The 20,352-nt window shown below is 47.4% G+C and overlaps 2 protein-coding genes and 1 long non-coding RNA gene across 5 annotated transcripts; 2 read left to right on the top strand and 1 right to left on the bottom strand.

Annotated features, from left to right (window-relative positions):
- The first annotated feature begins 27 nt into the window (after window positions 1-27).
- Window positions 28-5,749, top strand: HOXA2 (homeobox A2). 2 transcript variants are annotated; one of them, XM_068549193.1, is made up of 4 exons: window positions 28-66; window positions 1,898-2,542; window positions 3,757-3,973; window positions 4,675-5,749. In XM_068549193.1, the coding sequence occupies exons 2-4, from the start codon at window positions 2,429-2,431 to the stop codon at window positions 5,412-5,414; spliced, it is 1,071 nt and encodes a 356-aa protein (XP_068405294.1). In that variant the 5' UTR covers window positions 28-66; window positions 1,898-2,428; the 3' UTR covers window positions 5,415-5,749. The 2 variants fall into 2 exon arrangements, with proteins under 2 accessions (XP_068405294.1, XP_068405293.1); XM_068549192.1 differs by lacking the exons at window positions 28-66; window positions 1,898-2,542 and having other exon boundaries at window positions 2,700-3,973.
- Window positions 5,750-6,218: 469 nt separating this feature from the next.
- LOC137768026 (uncharacterized) lies at window positions 6,219-9,962 on the bottom strand. Its single transcript, XR_011074692.1, has 2 exons — window positions 9,699-9,962; window positions 6,219-6,355 (listed from the first exon to the last, which is right to left on the bottom strand). It is a non-coding gene; the product is annotated as an uncharacterized lncRNA (long non-coding RNA).
- Window positions 9,848-12,831, top strand: HOXA1 (homeobox A1). 2 transcript variants are annotated; one of them, XM_068549189.1, is made up of 3 exons: window positions 9,848-10,514; window positions 10,718-10,812; window positions 11,303-11,505. In XM_068549189.1, the coding sequence occupies exons 1-2, from the start codon at window positions 10,170-10,172 to the stop codon at window positions 10,775-10,777; spliced, it is 405 nt and encodes a 134-aa protein (XP_068405290.1). In that variant the 5' UTR covers window positions 9,848-10,169; the 3' UTR covers window positions 10,778-10,812; window positions 11,303-11,505. The 2 variants fall into 2 exon arrangements, with proteins under 2 accessions (XP_068405290.1, XP_068405289.1); XM_068549188.1 differs by having other exon boundaries at window positions 9,848-10,812; window positions 11,303-12,831.
- The last annotated feature ends 7,521 nt before the right edge of the window (window positions 12,832-20,352 follow it).

The raw sequence follows: 20,352 nt of genomic DNA, 5'->3' as shown, positions 1-20,352 counted from the left end.
CAGCAGCCCCCCTCTCAAAGCTGGAAGTGAGGAACCACCTGTGTCTGGGGATCAGGAGCATCTGATGTGAGAAATAAATCCCCCATCTCCCTGGATTGTATCTTTCAGAGGCGGAGATGGGAAATGTCGCCATTTTGTTTGCAATCCAAAATATACATCATCATGGCCTCTATCTTTCCCCTGAGAAGCTCCTGAAGATGAGCTTTAAAAACAAGCAGTGGAGCCATTTTGGGGGTACCTACTGGGCCTGAAGGAGCTGCTTTTAGAGAAACTCCTGAAGTTTAAAAAAAAAAAGAAAAGAAAAAGACTGGGCAGATGCAAAGCCAGGCAGCTGTAGAGATCTGGGTGTTTCTCTCACTGCTAGAGGTGCTTCCCCCAAATCTGTCCTGGGGCTCCTGCTATGTATTTTTTTCTTTTTAAAGAGTTTGGGCCGTGGAAGAAGTAGATTTGCTCCCTACCCCCCCCCCCCACCAACCTTCCTGCTGACATATGGCACACCTCAGAAATGCAGAGGCTGGAAAACCAGTCTTTGTGAGGACTGGAGCTTCCACCCTTTTGGTTGTTCAGATCTGAACACAGTAGGCTGAGACAAGAGGGTCTTCTTTTAAGTAATAATTTTAGAGAAGTGTGTAAAATTACCTGGGAGAATACAGAACAGTGGCGGAGGGGGGGTGGAGAGAGAGAGAGAGAGAGAGAGAAAGCTACCCATCCAGAGAGGAAAATCTTTCAGGGATCCCACTGTTTGAATCCGTTTCTAAAATCTCTAAAATCTACTCTTTAGCTGAGGGAGAACTGATTTGGAGGGGTCCTTCTTCCCTCAGGGCAGAGATTTTAAAAAGGAGATTCCGGTATGATTTCCCATATCTTGCCAGTCAAGACATTCATTTTGACTATCAAAGAAAAAAATATCAATCTCAACCCCAGCTTCCTAGATATTAAAAAGAAATCCTTATTAAAATATCTCCTGAGTTAAAGTAATAGGTTTGGGGAAGATTTCAGTGTTGAATGGTCCGAAAAAAAGGGTTTTCTTCCAGATGGTATTTGAATTAAGGCCGCTGAGGCGAGCAGAAAGCTCTCACCCACGCAGCCCCTGACAAAGCCTCAACGATACGGGGGCAGCACTGCTTCCTCTCCACGCTCCCCCTCCCCTTAACCCCTCAGTATTTTCTGGTAAAAGCAAATGCCAAAAACCACCATCCCCAAGTCCACAAAGCACCTTTCCTAAAAGCAGCCTTATAACTCTTTCTGCTGCCAAAAAAAAAAAAAAATTCTTTAAAAAAACTAGTTTTCCTTGTTTACTTGCGTTTCCTGCTCTCCTCTTTGCTCGGCCACATTTGATCTTGGAAAGAGCTCGAAGCTGAAATGTGTTCTTAAGGGCCAGAAGCTGTCAAGGCTTTTGGTGAGCAAGATTGATCACACTCAGACTTCCTTCAGAGCTTTGTTTGGAATAAAAGCAAGAAAACTGAAAAAACCCCACATTTTCCAAAATAGCATCTCTATCTGTAAGGCAATGCTCTGGGCTAGTCAGTGACGAAGTCCACTTTGTATCTAATTTCCAACCCAAGCCCCCTTTGATGCCAGCCTCAGAGATGGAGTCCTATCCTTGTGGCTTGGTCAGCCTTTCTTGTTTTCTACGTAGATTTTTCTCCTCCGACAATCTCTCTCTCCCTGGCCATCAGAATGATTTATTTTCCTGCCACCGATGCCTGCCGGCCAGGGGGAGTCTGATCACTTGGTCCATTTCAAAGGAAGCAAAAGCGAATCATCATCCTCAGGGTTTGGGGGGAAAGAGATACCTTCAGATTTCTCTCTCAGCCTCCTTCCCTTTTTCTGGCTTGGTGGATTTTTTCAAAGTTATTGTTTGGTATCTAAAGGTGTTATCTTTTGAACCCTCCAGCACAGTCCAAGATTTGCTCAGTCTCAAGTCTCCAAGTTGGAAAAAAGAAAGTGAAGAGAGAAACAGAACCTTTATAATTCCTCCTTGGGTCGCCCTCTGTCACCCGCGGTGCTGTTTCTCACAACAGAACCCGAGTGCAAACATCTCTGGTGGCCAAGAAGCGGGACAGTGCAGGAGACAATTCGGGCTGCCAGGGAGCACTCACTGCATCTGAACCAAGAAGCCCCCACCAGAGCGACCAGGATGAGAAGAAAGGGAGGAAAAGAAAAAGAAAAAACGAGAGAACAAGCAAGCGCCTTCTCCTTCCGTGCTGCTAACTTCCATTAGACTTCCTGGAAATCAGAAATACTTACCGCACCCGAGCCCTACGGGTATGAAACCCAGAATGCCAGGAGCCGCACGCGCCTGCTCGGGGCGGCATTTCTTTGGCTGGCCGCCGCCCTGGCTACAGGGATTTGGACACATGGATCTGGGGTTGTTGTCTCGCTTGGCACATGCATCTATCTTTCTCGAGCCACTCCTGAGAAGTTGATGGCGCAGGAGGGTCGGGAAGCCTGGAGAGCCGCCTCCCGTTTTCCGCTTCCCGCTGGAGCCAGATGCATAGTTGTCGTGGAAAAGCCGGCTAACAATGGGCCGGGGTCCAGGGTCCGTGGGCGCGGACTCCGAGCTGGGCTTTGGGAGGGGGACGAGGGCCTGAGGGAAGTGGGGGGAGGAGAGGTGGACAGAGGAGAGACAGGGCGGAGGAGAGGGGAGAAGAGGGGGAAAAAAGAGGAAAAGAGGGAAAGACAGACGGGAAGGAAAACAGAGACAGACCAGTTCTGAGATCCAGGAACTGGTTTCAGATAAGGCGGAGGAGGAAAAGGGAAATAAAAGGGAGGAACCCCCCAAAAGAAGCCTTCTCTCTCTTTCTGTCCCCCCCCACCGCCCCCGCCCTTCCTCTCTCTGTCTCATCTCCCCTCTCCCTCTGCTTCTTCCTCCTGCCTCAGCAGAACTTATGTGGTTGGGATGCGGGGCCCTCGGGTGTCAAAACTTTAAGATTAATGGATTACTTTGTTAATGACTGCAGGCGTCAGACTGAGGTGCTTAAATGATTTGTGAGGTGCGAGGCGTCTTCCCGACAGTCCCAAACAATGCGCGGAGTGTGCGGGGGAGGCAGAGGGCAGCCGCCGCCGGGACCGGCTGCAGGGCTCACCACTCGCACGCACTCACACACTCCCACACACACTCCCAGGCGCACACACCAGATCCGTGCTGATCAGGAGGCAGGCAGGCACCCTCGCCCCCACGCACTCCCAGGCATCCCTAACCCACACCCACATATAGGTATTTTTGCCCTGAAAAAAGTGTAAATAAAGCCTCGCTGGCCCCCAATGAGGCGTTCCTTCCCGACTTTTTTGGATCAATCAAACAGACAGTGGCTTCTTTTGATTAAAGCCCAAATTGTCATTGGGCAGAAGCAATCATGTGACAGCCAATTCGGTCCAATTTCAACCTTGTCTCCATGAATTCAATAGTTTAATAGTAGCGCGGTCCCCATACGGCTGTAATCAGTGAATTAGAAAAAAAACACCCCAGCAGCGATCTTCTATGATAGATTTTTTTTTCCCTCCGCGCTCGCCTTTTTCCTGGGCCTTGCCCCCCCAAAGCCCCTCCAGAAGAGGGAACTTTTTCTCCGAGGGGGCTCCAAGGAGAAGGCCATGAATTACGAATTTGAGCGAGAGATTGGTTTTATCAATAGCCAGCCGTCGCTCGCTGAGTGCCTGACATCTTTTCCCCCTGTCGCTGATACATTTCAAAGTTCATCAATCAAGACCTCGACGCTTTCACACTCGACACTGATTCCTCCTCCTTTTGAGCAGACCATTCCCAGCCTGAACCCGGGCAGTCACCCTCGCCACGGCGCTGGCGGCCGCCCCAAGCCGAGCCCCGCGGGCAGCCGCGGCAGCCCAGTGCCCGCCGGCGCCCTGCAGCCGCCCGAGTACCCCTGGATGAAGGAGAAGAAGGCGGCCAAGAAAACCGCGCTGCCGCCCGCCTCGGCCGCTGCCGCCACCGGCCCTGCCTGCCTCAGCCACAAAGGTCAGTCCAAAGACTTGGCCCCAGGTCCCCGGACCCTCTTCCCCTTCTGGGCTGCCCCGAGAGCGGTTATGGGGGGAGGGGAGCGTGGGCTGGGAGAGAAGGGGGAGAGAGAGAGATGCTTGGCTGCTTTCCCTTCCCCTGTGGGCTCAGGAGTGGGTTTGATGTTGAGAAAAGGGATCCTGCGTTCCGCAATGATTATATATATATATATATATATATATATATATATATATATATATATATATATATATATATATATATATAATTTTAAGAAGGGGGTGGGGGAACTTTCCCTAACTTGTATAATGTGGGATGATTTATTTGAGTTGGAACTGACCTCCTCTTGTCTAGTTGTCCTAGAGTTTGGCTTTTTGACAGTAATGAAGAGTGATAGATCGCTCTTGCTCAGCTAAGCAGCTGATGCATTAATTATAAATTGTGGTGTGGCTAATATAAAGTTTGCTCCCGGATGGAGAGGTTGGGGGGAGCTACAGGCAAGAATTTGATGGAGGTGGAAGAGATGGGGTCTCCCCGGGCTGGGCTCCCAGGAAAGGCAGCACAATAGCTTTACTGCATCCAGGGGCGGCCATTTTGTTGCAGTTGATCTTTTCTGCTATATTTATTCTCCAGTGGAATAACCCCGCTCGGACCCCTCCACCTCCAACTGTGCGTGTGTCTCTTGTTGGTTTCCCTTTCCGCAGAATCCCTGGAAATCGCCGATGGCAGCGGCGGGGGCTCCCGGCGCCTGAGAACTGCTTACACCAACACGCAGCTTTTAGAGCTGGAAAAAGAATTTCATTTCAACAAGTACCTTTGCAGACCCCGAAGGGTGGAAATTGCAGCGCTACTGGATTTGACTGAGAGACAAGTGAAAGTGTGGTTTCAGAACCGGAGGATGAAGCACAAGAGGCAGACCCAGTGCAAGGAGAACCAAAACAGCGAAGGAAAATTTAAAAGCCTCGAAGACTCTGAGAAAGTGGAGGAGGACGAGGAAGAGAAGTCGCTCTTTGAGCAAGCCCTCAGCGTCTCCGGGGCCCTTCTGGAGAGGGAAGGTTACACTTTTCAGCAAAATGCCCTCTCTCAGCAGCAGGCTCCCAATGGACACAATGGTGACTCCCAAAGTTTCCCAGTTTCGCCTTTAACCAGCAATGAAAAAAATCTGAAACATTTTCAGCACCAGTCACCCACTGTTCCTAACTGCTTGTCAACAATGGGCCAGAACTGTGGCTCTGGCCTAAACAATGACAGTCCCGAGGCCCTCGAGGTCCCCTCTTTGCAGGACTTTAACGTTTTTTCCACAGATTCCTGCCTGCAGCTTTCAGATGCAGTCTCGCCCAGTTTGCCGGGTTCCCTCGACAGTCCTGTAGATATTTCAGCTGACAGCTTTGACTTTTTTACAGACACACTCACCACAATCGACTTGCAGCATCTGAATTACTAAAAACATTAAAGCAAAACAAAGCATCACAAAACAAAAACCCCTTTGACCGGGTGGTTTTGCCTTCCTTTATTCTGAGAGTTAATTTTTATTTTATTTTCTTCTTGACTTATCCTCTCCCTTCTTTAAATGTTGAAGATTTTTCTGTTTAGTGATTCCCTTAACCCAGTTACAGAGCCATCTTTTTCAGATTATTTTGGAGTTTTAGTTGTTTAAAATCTAATCCAACAACCCTCTATGTGATTTCCTGAAAGCAATATATGAGGCCTGCAAGAAAGTGATCATATAATTGTATCTTCACTTTCTTTTTATTTTTGTATTACATTAGGATGCATTGTCATGCGTATTTTTGGTAGAATAAATTCTCCTTTGCTATAAGTAGCTTTCTTATTTTTTTTCCTCCCCCTCTTCCTCAAGGCTCATAACAGTTTCTTTTTCCTCTTTTAGTCTAACTTGGTAAATAAAATTCTGGTCACAATCCATTTTCTTTTTCAATTTTAATATATTTATTAAATGGGCATGTTCAAAGTCTTCAATAGACAGCAACAAAAAAAGAAAGCCAGAAAATGGTTAGGGCTTCTGAGAAGTGTGGTTTTTTGTTTTTTAAGGGAATGGATTAGGTTTTTCAATGTAGAGGTTCAAGCCATAGATTTAAATTGGTAATAGAAACAGGATTGGGCAGCCTCAGAGTTGGGCCAAGCCCAAGCTTTTGAAAGTGGAGAAATAAAGTGCCTACAGAAACCTCCAACTCCAGGAAGGAGGAACATGGAGTTTCTTTAACAAGCTATCAGTCTCCAGGTCAATAACTAAGTTATCAAGAATTCATTTATTTATACACATTTGTTTCAAACATTTACATTCCAAACCCCTCCCCCACAAATCCCCGAACATTTTCAGTGTGGTTGATTAGTCTCCCAGCTGTTGATGGGTCCAGGCAAACAGACCTAAAACAGAAAAACAAAAATAAAAAAAAAACAATGGTTACTAGCTGGAAAATGCACTTCAGAAAGGGTTTTTTTTTTTTTTGCGATCCTCTGGTTCAGTCATTCTAGGATTCTTTTTTTTTTTTTTCAGGGTCAGAAAAATCAATATTTCATTCTTAAATCTGTTTACATGGCAAATAATGGATCATTAAAGCTTTGAAGTCAGGTTAGCAAGATGAGATTTAAAGTGGAGTGTTTCTACCCTCCAGGTTATAAATTAACCCAGTTTCTAGAGAGAGAAAGAGAAAAAGCACTTTAAATGAAATATCAATAAAATGTGAACTAGGGATGTTACTGGGTTGTTCTGGTTTTTTCTCCCTTCTTATGTCTCCCCATGTTTATTTTTCCCTTACTGAGCTCTGTTCCGATGGCTACTTACCGTGAGAAAAGGCAGCTAGTAAGCAACATGTGTGGGGGGCGGGTTGATTTGAGAACCCGGCTCGTAATAGCAAAGGCTTGGAAGTTATGAGGAAATCGCGATCCTTCTCCACAGGTTTGCTGCCTACCTTCCCCCACCCTTTTGCCCCCTAAATCCCGGCAGCGGCGGAGGCGAGTGGGGACCCGGGCAGGTCTCCTGCCGCAGGCGCGGAGCGGAGCAGGCGGCCCGGCCGCGGCCAGGGTTTAGCCGCTGCTGTTTGCGATTCATCCTACGCTCATAAATCAAACGCTTTCTATGAATGAGAATGTCATCAAAGAGATCAATTGCAGGAACACATGCACAAATAAAAATCCTCTTACGTATTTGCCGGGAATCCCCGTCCGAAAGCATTAAGTTAGAAGGCGTTTAGTCATAATTCATTTTTATTGCTCTTTTAAAACAACAGCTTGGCTGAGCCGCGGATGCCATGAACAGCTCGGGGCCTCGTCGGCGTTTTGTCTCCTCCTCGTTCCTTCCCTTTCTACTACTAGAAGAGCCCTGAAAGAGGCGCTTTGAGCTCAACAAGCCGCTTGCAAGCGATCATTTAAATAGTGACCGAGCTCGCCTTTCACGCACTCTCCCCGGGCGTTTAAAGAGACTTTAGCTCGCGTCGTGGGGCGCTGGCCTACTTGCCCCGAGGACCTAGGGTCTCCCACCCGGCGAAATGAGCCCTAGGATTTCGTGGTGGTGAAGGAACCAAGCTACGGAAGCCTGCAGGATCGATGCCAGAGGAGGCTGCCTTTGTGAGCCGCACCGGGAGAGCGGCGCTCTGGGCGACCAGCCGGGGCGGAGTCGGCTCGACCTCGAGAGCCCGGCCAGCCCCGAGCAGTGCGCGGAGGCGGGTCGGTCGCGGCCCGTGTGCAGCTGCCCTGTGTGCTAGCGCAAGCTTGTGATCCCAAGAAAAACACTCCACCCACGATGGCCGGGAAAAAGGCCCGGAGGGAGGAAGAGAGGTGGAGGGAGAGGAGCTCAGAGGCGGAGAACTAGCAGAGGAAGGAGAGCGGTTGCAGACTGGGGTGGCTTTGTGGCGCGAGCCCTGCTGCCGAGGGGGTCGTGCAGACCCGAGCCGAGGAGGCCAACAAAGGGACAGGAATGAGGCAAGGGGGAGAACGTACCGACGAGCTTCGGCTGTGAGAGCAGATCGTCCTCAATGCCAGGCCAGACCCCTAAAGTCCTGCCTCCTCCCCCACAGGAGCCCCTTCTCTCCCCACCCTGGCTGGAGGCCTGGCGCTCCCAAGGAAGCCACCTCCAGGAGGGCCTCCTTGCCTTTTCCCTTCTCCCGGATGAGGCTCCCCAGGTGCTGAAACTGGGGCAGGAGTGACCTTTCCTGGTTCCCTCTTAACCATGATTGGGGATGGGTCGCAGGTCACAGGAAAATACCCTTTCAAAAGGAAATGTTTAGGAAAAGTGTTCCTTTGCTACTGAGGGAATCTACAGTCAAATGTCTGCCAGTTTTCCCTCTTGGGGAGACAGGTTAGGAGGGAACTTCTGTACGTGAAGAACAGAACACAGAAACCTGAAAGGCTGACTAACACATTTGAAATGTGCCTGCCTCAAGAAAAACTTCCTTCTTTTAACTGCGGAGGGAAAGCTAGAGAGGAGTGGGAACCCCAAATCCACATACAATCCTCAGATAAATTTGATCTGTCGGATTCCGATGTGGTGAACATGGTCAGAATAAAGCTATACAGCATTGGCTGCAAAGCTTCTGGATGATGTCTGGATTTATTTTACCCAATAATGCATCAATTCTTGGCCTCTGTTTGGCCTTTTCTCTCTACAAGCTAAGGGTTCACACGAAACCTAATAGTAAACAGCAATTAACGACCTCGTCGGCATCGGGGTAGGACGAGGGTGATGGAGAACAGGACCCCTGTCCTGGGATGACGCTCAGATTTGCACGTGTCTCTCTAGGGAAAGACTTGAAGGTTCACACAAGGAACTATGCAGTCAGTTGTTGGGGAAGGAGGAAATGTCCCGTCCACCATCAGCCATCTGTCCCCCGCCCCTCCCACCTGCCAGCCCCCCACCCCCACTTCAGCTGTGCAGTAGAATGGGGGGGTGGATAAAGGAAGCTCTACCACTCCTAACATCTCCCTCCAGAAAACGAGAAACGTCGCGGGGGGTGGGGGGGGGAGAGTCCATCGTACTTTGCGGGAGCCGTGGTCTCGCCCTTTGAGGCCCTGGTCGGAGCACGAAGGCTCCTGGGTCCTAGGGAGCCGGCAGATGGCCTGCAGCGCAGGGCCCGGCCCCCAGGCTTGCCACGTCCTCTAGCGTCATCTCTCTCCCCCCGCCTCCTACCCCTCAAAATCCACCGGCGGAGTTGCTACGGATCCCGTAGGGCTCCCAGAGCAAGCTGAGTGGGGAGGAGAAAGGGGCGGAGAGCGAGGAGAGAGGGAGGGCGAAGAGCCGGGCCACCCCTGGCCTTGGCCAGAAAGCCTAGCTCCCAAGGCTTACCCACACCCGGGCGTCGAATTACAAAAGCTCCTCGTTGCCACGCTAATAGCCGGGGGGTGGGGGGGGGGGAGCGAGAGGGAGGAGGAAGTGGGGGAGGAGGAAAGGAGGCTTCAAGACCCTCCTTGGAGAAGGGAAGTTTCCTTTTTTGCTCTCGTCCCCTCCACGCCCACTCGGGTTCCTCCCAGCCAGCTCTCTGCGTACTTCCCTCTCCATCCCGAGCTTAGAGAGCTGGTGGCCCAACCTCGTCCTACGCCACCGTTCTCGGCACTCCTCGAGGCACCGCAGAAGGGACTGAAGGGAAAGCGCCCAGGGAGCAACCCTTCCAATTCCTTGCGTTCCGGGCTCGGCCAGTGTGCTAGTGGCGGCCCAGCTAGCTCCCGCCCACTGATTCCCGACCCGAGAGATCGAGGAGCCCTCCTCGCTTCTCACCTCTTGCCAATTCATCTTTCTGTGCGTGGTGGGGAGGGGGGCGGTGACGGGGGATGCCTTCCAGCCCCCACTTCCCGGAGCGGGGGGGCCGATCGGAGTCAGCGCGCGCAGAAAGCAGCCTCTGCTCCCCTTCGCCCCAGCGCTCCGAATCTGCCCCGGCAGCTGCCGCAGCTGCTGCTGCCGCCCGGGCTGCCTGGGGGGGCGACTGCGCGTCACCTAGACTGAGGAGCGCCGGGGATTTAAATGCCACTGAAATGGTGATCCATCACCGCAGGAGCCAGCAAACTTTCGCAGCAAGCTCCGCCATTGGCTGATATAGTCACGTGCCCCTCCCCTAGCGCCCTCCGCCCTCCCGCCCCCCCTCTTGCGCACTGTACATTCATATCATTTTTCTTCTCCGGCCCCATGGAGGAAGTGAGAAAGTTGGCACGGTCACCCAGGGCTTCGCAGGACCCGGTCACTCAGTGACAGATGGACAATGCAAGAATGAGCTCCTTCCTGGAATACCCCATCCTCAGCGGTGGCGACTCGGGGACCTGCTCAGCGCGAGCCTACCCCTCCGACCATGGAATTACAACTTTCCAGTCGTGCGCGGTCAGTGCCAACAGCTGTGGCGGCGACGACCGCTTCCTAGTGGGCAGGGGGGTGCAGATCAGCCCGCCCCACCACCACCACCATCACCACCCCCAGCCGGCCACCTACCAGACTCCTGGGAACCTGGGGGTACCCTACTCCCACTCGAGTTGTGGTCCAAGCTACGGCGCGCAGAACTTCGGCGCGCCTTACAGCCCCTACGCGTTAAATCAGGAAGCAGAAGTAAGTGGTGGGTACCCCTCGTGCGCTCCCGCTGTTTACTCTGGAAATCTCTCATCTCCCATGGTCCAGCATCACCACCACCACCAGGGTTATGCCGGGGGCGCGGTGGGCTCGCCTCAGTACATTCACCACTCATATGGACAAGAGCACCAGAGCCTGGCCCTGGCCACGTATAATAACTCCTTGTCCCCTCTCCACGCCAGCCACCAAGAAGCCTGTCGCTCCCCTGCATCAGAGACATCTTCTCCAGCACAGACCTTTGACTGGATGAAAGTCAAAAGAAACCCTCCCAAAACAGGTCAGTCTTGCCATTCCATGAAAGCTCCTTGATGATTTTGGAAGGAGCTGGTATGCTTAGTTTCCAAGGAAAATTAATCATGTTTTTTTTGGTTTTTTTTTTTTAAAGTTCTTGCTTCCCACCTGTGTTGTAGGGTGTGGGGAGGTTTAACCAGGTGCGTTGGGGCGAAGGGGCGTCTGGGACTGCTGTATTTCCAAAGGGGCTGGGTTTTAGAGGTTTGGGAAGTAGGAAGTGGGAAGTGGGTAGGTGTGTGTGTGTGGGGGGCGTCCTGTTAATATCTCCAGGCTCCATTAATCATGGTCTGACCATGCTAATGGTTGATTTCAGATTAACACTTTACACCTCATCACTCACCCTCCCAAGCCCGGTTTATGTTCAGAAATTCTTGATTCCCCTTTACCCGAAGGTTGCTCTGAAGCGTGTACGGAATCTCAGATCGATTATAAAAATTTTTACCTTTTCCTCTTATCGCTTCCCACCTTGCCCCCAGGGAAAGTCGGAGAGTATGGCTACGTGGGTCAACCGAATGCAGTGCGTACCAACTTCACCACTAAACAGCTCACGGAGCTGGAGAAGGAGTTTCACTTCAACAAGTACTTGACGCGCGCCCGCAGGGTGGAGATTGCCGCATCCCTGCAGCTCAATGAGACCCAGGTGAAGATCTGGTTCCAGAACCGCCGAATGAAGCAGAAGAAACGAGAGAAGGAGGGCCTCTTGCCCATCTCTCCAGCCACTCCGACGGGAAGCGAAGAGAAGGCCGAGGAATCCTCAGAGAAGTCCAGCTCCTCACCCTGCGTTCCTTCCCCGGGGTCTTCTACCTCAGACACTCTACCTACCTCCCACTGAGGCCGCCCCGGCCCCACTCTGCAGCCCAGGCTACTCCTCCGGCTGGGACTTCTTACCCAAAGCACATTCTTACCTTATCTTCCTTTCCATTTACAATCTTTCTCTTCCTTTCTGATCCTATCTGGGGAACTACTGGCCAGGATAATGTGTTTCCAGAGAATTCTGGATTAGAAACTTGATTAAGGGGGGAGGGGGGAGGGGGGTGTTAGCTCCTTAATGCAGATTGAGTGCCAGCATCAATTTTCTGATGGCACCTAACACCCCTACTTTTAGGAGATTTCGACAGAACCTACTGTTCCTTTCAGATGCCCTTTGGAAAATAGTTTCCTCTGCCAGCCGAAACATGTCAGAGCGAGGCCTCTCATCTTTTATCTATCTGTATATTTACAGTTCTCCCCTACTTTGCCCTTAAAGTAGGCTAGAGAGAGAGAAGAGGGTCCAGGAGCTCATGAAGAACAGATACACTATGAGAGTGTTTACACAATTAATTCATCCCTTAATTTAATTCAATTTCATGTGTGTGAGTTTGCTGGTTGTAAATGCTTTGTCCTGAAAGATTTATCTTTATACAGATTTTCTAGAAATGTTTTGATTAAGTGACTAAAACACAGTGGGCAAAGTCTCAAAGCTGGTAGAACTTTATATGTGATTATAGGTTGAAGAATTAAAAGCTCTCATTTAAAATCAATCAGATGCCTCAGATGGTACCCTCAATTTGTTCTTTCAGTGAGTTAAGAAGGCCTGCAGAATACAAGGGTCAGAAACCTTGCTTCCTGTGCTAAGTCTCTCCCCATCCCCACTCCTTTCTTGTTTCTCTGGCCACACTCTATTTAAAATTTGTGCTGGATTATTCAGGACCTAAATGTATTATTCAAACCAGCTTCTTCCTTCCACAGTTATCTTAGCTGGATATGATATATTTTCAGCTCAATTGTTAATGTGATGGATGGCACAATGAATGTATATTTTGTGTGATTCGTGAACAGTCTTTTGCATGTCGCACAATGTTTTGATGTCCCTGAAGTACCACACTGAGTTCTATCAGTTATCCTTTGTGATATTCCCCATTTCCTGTACAATCATGAACAGCTCAGAGATCCCGGAGTGATGTGATCCAGAGCAGAATTTACGGGTCTTAAGATGTCTGTAATAAATATATTCGGGTTTCAGATATGCTTACGCATCTGTGTATTTGGCTTGGCTACAATTTACTGGTTCCTACAAAGTTGGCTCATTTCATGTGGGGAAGGGGAGAAGTGTGGTGTGTATTTTCAAAGAGGTGGGGCTTTTCTTGAAAAAAAAAAAAAAGGAAAGGCTTTTCACTATGTAGCTGAAGCTTCCCCTATGAGTGTTATTGCACCTAACGATGTCTATGTAATAGGTTGATTTTCTTTAGAATAGCAGGAGCTGCTTTATTATAATCAAAGTTCATTATGGAAAAAAAATGAATGGTGAAGAAATTTATGAAGCAGATCTATTTTTGAAACAAACATGGATACTTCCTGGGTCAAGTGCTAACCTTTTCACCTCCAACTCAATGTTGACATATATATAAACAGAATCCCCTTCAAAAGCTGAAACTCTTCAGTCAGTCTTTCCTCACATCAATGAACCAAGGGCTAAGAGATTCACATTTAATTAGCTCCAGTATAAAGCTGTTTGAGGACGGGGCCCCCACCCCACCCCTCTTCCTTCTTTTTGGATTGTTGGACAGCGTGCCAAAATATTCCACTCTTTAAATTGAGTGTGGTCTGTACTGAGTAAACCCTTGCATCCCTCCTCCAATTCCTCCTGTCAATATCCACTCTCCTTCCTGCCACTTCTTAACCCCCTACTCCCAATTCCTTCTGGGTTACATATCTCATTCCCATCAGATTCAGCTTTGATTTCACAGCCATCATGGCTGTAATGGGTCTACCGCTCCATTTCCATGCCACATAACCCAGAAAACCATTTTAATTTTCTCTGGGCTCAATAGGTTCTTCCAGGTGAACTTGTGGAAGCCGCCCTGAAGTCTGTCAATATTCAAGTTGCTTCTGACCAATGCATGTGTCTGCTGGTCTCAAACAGAGGAAGCCAGCAAATCAAAAAGTTCAAAGTGACTCTCCTCCTAGACCTGTTACCACATTCCCTTTACTTTCACACATTTTTGGAGGCTCTAATTTAAGCCCAAGAGTAGAGCAGAAATTTTACAGCATCACAAACAAATACAGACATGACTTCCGCTCCAAAGGGTGTTTTACAAAGGATGGGCTGGGGTTCAGGGTGGGTGGGTGGTGAGAAATCCTACAAAAACTTGTAATTTGCAGGCCTCCTAGAGTATCCTTGAGATTTCCTGTAGTTCCCTGTCAAAGAGAGCGAGCCTGGACTCTGCAGGCGCAGTTGCTGCGGCCATATCAAGGGCACCCGGTGCCCTCCCCTCAGCTCCTGGGTTCTGGGGTTGCTTCTAAAAGACTCAAGTGGATGGAGGAGAACTTCAAAGTCAGCCAACTCTTTCTTTCATTTCCCGCCTGGCAGTATACAGTATCTTTTGTTTATTAGTGTAAAGCCACACAGCAAAACAGATGGCTGGTTTCCAAATACTTTAATGTGTTAAAGTGTCATTTGCATGCCACTGCCGAGATTTCAGTATCTAAAAGCAGGGCCAACCCGCTGGAATCCCGGAGATTCCAATCTTCTAGGTGCTGGTTTTAACGTAGCTGAGAGAGAGGAGAACGATGAATTATGGCTAAACATCCCAAGCCTTCTCTAGGTCGTGGAATAAATCAATTAACAAGCAATGCATTTAGGAAACATTAATATACCTTTCAACAAGGAAAACATTTGTATCTTTTTAGTTGTCCCAATCGATTAAATCAAAGGCGCTTAACACATCCTATTTAAAGGTCTCTCTTTTTCTGTTTTGGTCTCTGAGGAGCACAGTTAGCTCCTTGAAAAATGACAGCCATGGTAACTGAAACGACAGAAGACAGAAAACAGAAAATAACATTTTATTGATAAATTTAAAAAGGACAAGAGTCTCAATTAGGGACTTGGGATAATCACAATATAAAATTCCAGTTTTCCAATGCTTTTTCCTCACTTCTCTCACCTTCATTTAAAGTACTCCAGAAATTCAGGGTGTCCCCAACTGAGGCTGAGTTGAAATTGTGCTGTGACTCTGAAGTCTGCTCTCGGCTTCACCTTTGAAAGTTTACTTTTGGAGGCTATTCAGATGCCCTGGTGTTTTCCTCTGGGGCAATCAGATTCAAACCGATCAATATTTACTCAGTCTGAAAGGGTTGTTGAAAAGCCTGCTAACAACAAACTGCTTAGCTGCTCACCCCTGTTTAATCTCAGGTTCACTGAAAGTTCAAGAAGAGATGAATGCAGTGATGGGTCACTTTAGAATGAGTCCCAGTGGTTTATCTGAGCTCTCTGCTAAAGGCAACAATTATAGTTCCATCCCTCTTTGGGAAAGGGTTAACTTGCCTATTATTCTTTTGCTAAACAGTGTTTACTAGAAACTTAAAACACTTTCCTCTCCCTTCCTGGCTTTTTTTTGGGGGTGGTGGTGGAGAGGGACTTTCCAGCTGCCCTTCTCCTGTCTCCTCTAGCTTTCTGCCAAGCCACTAGGTTTCATTTGACTTAAAATAAATTACACTGAATATTTAAAAAACGTTCAATTAGCCTGACAGAAGAGATCCGATTTATTTCAGATGCCAGGAACTATGAAATGAAGCTCTTTGGGCCATTAGAGTTTATCTTCTTTGCGAAAGAACAGGGCAAGATTGAATTGAAATCCATTTGCGTTTGAGTAATATCGACAATCAGAGCCCCAATATCCATCTGAGATGGCTGTTTAGACATCAGATGGGGGGAGTGTAGGGGGAAGTGACTTGTGCAGAAGCAAATACCTCAGGTGGAAAGTCAACTTTAAAATTTTATGCCCTCCGAGCATACGAACTGCTGAGATGAGAAAGGAAGACCCAAGGAAGCCAGTGGGGAATGGTGGGAGAAGATGCTGGACCCTGAAGCTAATTGCTACAGCTCTTCAGAGGTCAAAGTTCATATAATCACTGCATAAATGCATACTAAATAGGGACTTATTAAGCTTTTCTGATGGCTGAGCACGTCTGTGAAAAAAACGGTCACTGCTGTTTGTGTTTCTTCCTGAAGAATAATCATCCTTGCAGTGGAAGCTCTAGGAGTCTGAGTCTTTAATTTACTATTTTGAATGACAGGCAACCTTCTGTTTTAAAATTTTGAAAACGGTGCGTGAACTGCATCTTTCTTTATATTGGTTGGGACTGTAAAATACCTCTCTCAGAAATGCTATGGCTTTTTCAGCACACACAGGAACATCATGCTCCTATCAGATAAGCTACTCACTAGATGGCTAACTTTGGTGACCCTCTGCTGAAGATAATCTACTTTTTCCTGCATTTCTGAGAACACACAGAAGTTCTGTCTTAGGACTTCTTGTGCTTAGGTGACCAGAATGGATAGAAATCCATCTACCCAAACTCTAATTTTATGAGTCAGAGAGATAAGACACCCAGAGGTGGATTGATTTGACACAGAGCACATAATATCAATACTTACTTCCTAAATAAAAACCAGAGTGGCTTAGCACCTGAGGCCAGTGCACTGAAATCTAAATTCCTGACTTTATTTTGTTCCTTCCCATTTATTCAATATGATTAGTTTCAGGCTGGATATTGTTTAAATTTTTCTACTTCTGGTTTACTAGCCACACACTCAGTCAAGTCTTTGATTTTGAGGCCATCAGAATTACTGAATCTTTGAAACAATCTCCCAGTATGGCAGATGGAATGCTTCTGCCATCTTGTTTGAACAACAAAATGTTGGGCTACTTGCTGTTAAAGACATATGTTCTAAAAATATAAAAATAGAGATAGAGGGAGCAGGCAATGTTCAACATACGTATATTTGTTGTTGTTGTTTCTAAACCTAGACTAGAGAAGAACAAATGAAAGAGGAGTTGCTTGTACCCAAGTTCAACAACCTCCCTTAAACTGTCAAGTGGTATCAGCCAGGAAGGGCTTAGAGAGGCAAGGAACATTCCAGGGGGTGTCTTAACCCTGAATCGTTTTTTTTTTTTTTTTTTGGTGCTTGTTTGTTTCTGTTTGTTTTGTGGCACAGCATATCCTCCTGAATTGTTCTGGTCCAAATTTCTTAATTTTCTCCACAACTTACTCATTTACCTAAAACTCACACACACACACACACACACACACACACACAAGCAAGGCACCCCAAGCCCAAACAATTAACATAAAGTTTCCTTACAACACAACCTGCCACGTTTTCCTTCCTCAGTGGTGTCCTACTGATCTCAGCAGAACCTGCTGCCCAAAGGGACATCTATGGCTGTCAGTGTTTGAAGAGCTTAACTGGAATCCCTAGCGTTTTAGAGCCTTATTTTTAATAACACCAATCATCAAATATAGCTGACCTTCGGGCTGCAGAACTGAAAACCAAGTAATAATCAACGCTGTAGACACTAGCTTATGACCCCACCACCCCCAATCCCAAACCCCAATTACATCATGCAAAACAGTCTGGAAAGACTGCATTTTGAGCTTATTGTAAATAAATGAAAGGACCAATGTTTCTTTCTCAACATCTCCAGACACATCTAAAATATGTCTCCATTTTTTAAACATCCCATTACATTTTTCTTGTTAAAAATGTGTTTGTAAAACGTCTAGTCACAGAGCTAATCTATAGAAATCAGATTGCTTTACGTTTTCCTTTTAGGTTTGGGTGGTTACTTGCTAGTTAAAAAAAAGAAAGAAAGAAAAGAAGCACCAAGCAACTGCTTGTAACAGAAAATAAAGGAAAAATTATTGAATGACTTTTTTCTTTTTAAATCGGGCGACTTTTGAGCCGCGCTGGACACTTCACAAATTACGACCTGCTACCTTTTAACAGAAAAATCGCCACAGACCCATACGAAGGCAGAAAGCAATGATTTAAGATGGTAGGGGACACCCCTCCCCCCAATATCAGCAAGGTTCTTGGACGGGAATTTTCCATTCTAGGAGCAAATGGGCTCCTTGCTTCAGGGCGCGCGGGAGGCAGCTGCCCCAGCCTCGGGGAGAGCACGGCGGGCGTGGAGACTCGGCCGGTGCTACTGCCTTGAGGGATGGGGTTCGGGGGGTGCCGTCCGGTCTTCGCGGGCCCGCAGGGGTGCAGGGGAGCCCAGACGTCGCGGCTACAACGACTTGCCCCCTCTGCTTCCCCGCCTTCTCTCTCCGAATTCCGGAGCGAACGCCGCGCTTCCTCTCACGTCCTCGCGGGACCCACGCGGAGCAGGAGGCAGCAGCACCCGGGCCTCCCCGGTGTGCGGCGCAGCCGAGCAGCGCCCGCGGGGTTGACCGTGAACGCCACCGGAGTCGGGGCGCGTCTCCCGCGGCGGCTGAGAGCCCCGCCGGGTCTCAAGGGACCACCTCGCCCCCCGTCTCCTCCTTCTTTCCCAGCCGGCACCCCTTGCGTCCCGGCTGCTCCGGGGAGGGAGTCGCAGGGCCTGAGAGATGCGGCCTAAAATGCCGCAGGCGGCCGCCTGACTCTTCCCGGTGAGGGCCTAGGCCTTCCGTGCAGTTCGCGAACCGCCCCCCCGCGGGGTGCTGGACAGAACATTCACCCCCAGGAGAAGAAACCCAGGTCGGAAACTTAGCCCCCTAGTTCACCTTTCTGATTTGAAAGCGGAGGGAGACTTTACTCCCTGCCTGCCCCCTCCTCTTAGATATTTTCAACATACGTTTACTTGAGTAATATGTTCATTCCCCTTCTAGTTCGACTAAGATGCTTTGAGGGTAGAGGTGAGGGTTGCAGGTGTGGTGAGTTTCTAAACAGTGAATGTTCTAGAGAGACAAGTACTTCTCTGCTCAGGGAAACAGCCTTGCTTCTCAAATGTCCTCTCCTCATTCAGTTGCAGAGTCAAACCCTGCCTTGCCTCAAGTCTCACTTCTTTCTAGAAAGTTTCCTGTACTACTTTCCACTCTATCAGCTGAGCCGCTCAGAGCTCCACCTTTGCGCAGGAAGCTTTGTTATAGAACAACTAACGGGAGTTGTGTGTGAGTTTTGACTCCCCCTAAGAGATCTTAAGCTTCTTGAGGGCAGGGCTCTTGACGTTTAATAATGAGGAGGCAGTCCCTGGGAAAAGTGCTCTGGACTGGAATTCAGGACACCTGTGTTTAGTCTTCTCTCTTTCACAGTAGAAGCTTAGGTAGGTAGGATACTTAACCTTTCTATACTTTAAGATTCTTAAATTATAAAATAAGGCGAATGTTCTTGTTGACTTTTAAGTTACCCTCTAAAATTTATGTGATTTTTCAGAATCTTCAAAGTCTGGTATTTATTCAGGATTACTCTGAGCCAAGCCCTATGTCAAATACTTTACTTACATTAACTAATTTAATCTGCCCCAAGAAGGAAGTGTTTTTATTCTTTTGATTTTCAGATAAGGAAACGGAGAGGTCTAAGATGTTAGGTAACTTGTCCACTGAATCCAGAGTCCAAATTCTTATGCATTTTGTTGTAGTGCTTCTCCACAGTGCCAACCACATAAGTCCTCTACAAAGAGTTATCAGGCTATTGGTGTTTGATACAGGTACTATCATGCTGGTAAAGAATTAGAGAGCTGGGGAAACTGACTGTTTAATATCACATGTATGTGCAAACTATGGCTGTACCTTCTTGGGAAAATTAGCAAATGGCAAGTATTTGAATGAAAACAAAGCTAAAGAGAGAGGTCAAATTTAACAGTAAAGTCAATGAGAGGATTAACTTAATAAAGACTTTTTTTCATGTCTGACACTAATTGGTTAAGGAAATAATTTTCAGGGAGAAGAAAGATACTGTTTATATTCACAAATGATGTCTGTGGCATGCCTAACATGTGCACAAAATTGGAAATATTCAATGCAAAATATAAATGTGTTGTCTCTATGAAAGCTAACATCCATATGGTTGGAAACATTTGAATGCATGAAGTCCCACCCCCCAGTTTTCACTTGGTTATTTGATATACTGAAAATCCAGTCACAATTTGCATTTAAAGAATAAAGGAAAAGAATAATTCATCCTCACCCAAAGGGGCCACTCCTCATAGTTTACCACTTTACACTTCTTGACTGAGAATAACAAGAGCAACCAGAACTTCGAGGAATATATCATGAGGCCTAAAGAGAGCCAGTCTTCAGAAGTCAGTTATTCTCAGAACTCAGTTTGCACAAAGTCAGATTGAATTGTATGTAGAAACACATACATTTGCTTCTTCCCTTTTCTAATTTTCATAAGTGAACAAGGACTTGGCATAATTACAAACATTACAATATTACTGATATTATTTAGTTTTGAATCACAGAATCTAAGACAAGAAGAGACATTAGAAGTCATCTAATTTGGTTTCTCTACTTTACAGGTGAAGAACCTAAGGTCCAGAAAGGTGCTAGCAGCAACAGTGGTAAGAAAAACATATTTACTTATATCTTTAATAGGTACTTAACTGGATATTAGAACTGGCAGGCATAAGTTAATCTCAAGCTAGATATATTAATAACATTAATGATTAATTACTATATTAAGTATAGTAATTACAGTAATTAATTTCAGTAATAATTAAATACTGAAGATCTAAAAGCTATTAAGAATAAGCAGGTTTGAATAACTAGATATATGCCCAGA

The sequence above is a fragment of the Eschrichtius robustus genome, chromosome 8 (genome assembly GCF_028021215.1).
Source record: "Eschrichtius robustus isolate mEscRob2 chromosome 8, mEscRob2.pri, whole genome shotgun sequence".
Classification (NCBI taxonomy): domain Eukaryota; kingdom Metazoa; phylum Chordata; class Mammalia; order Artiodactyla; family Eschrichtiidae; genus Eschrichtius; species Eschrichtius robustus.
This window is presented reverse-complemented; position numbering and strand designations above follow the sequence as displayed.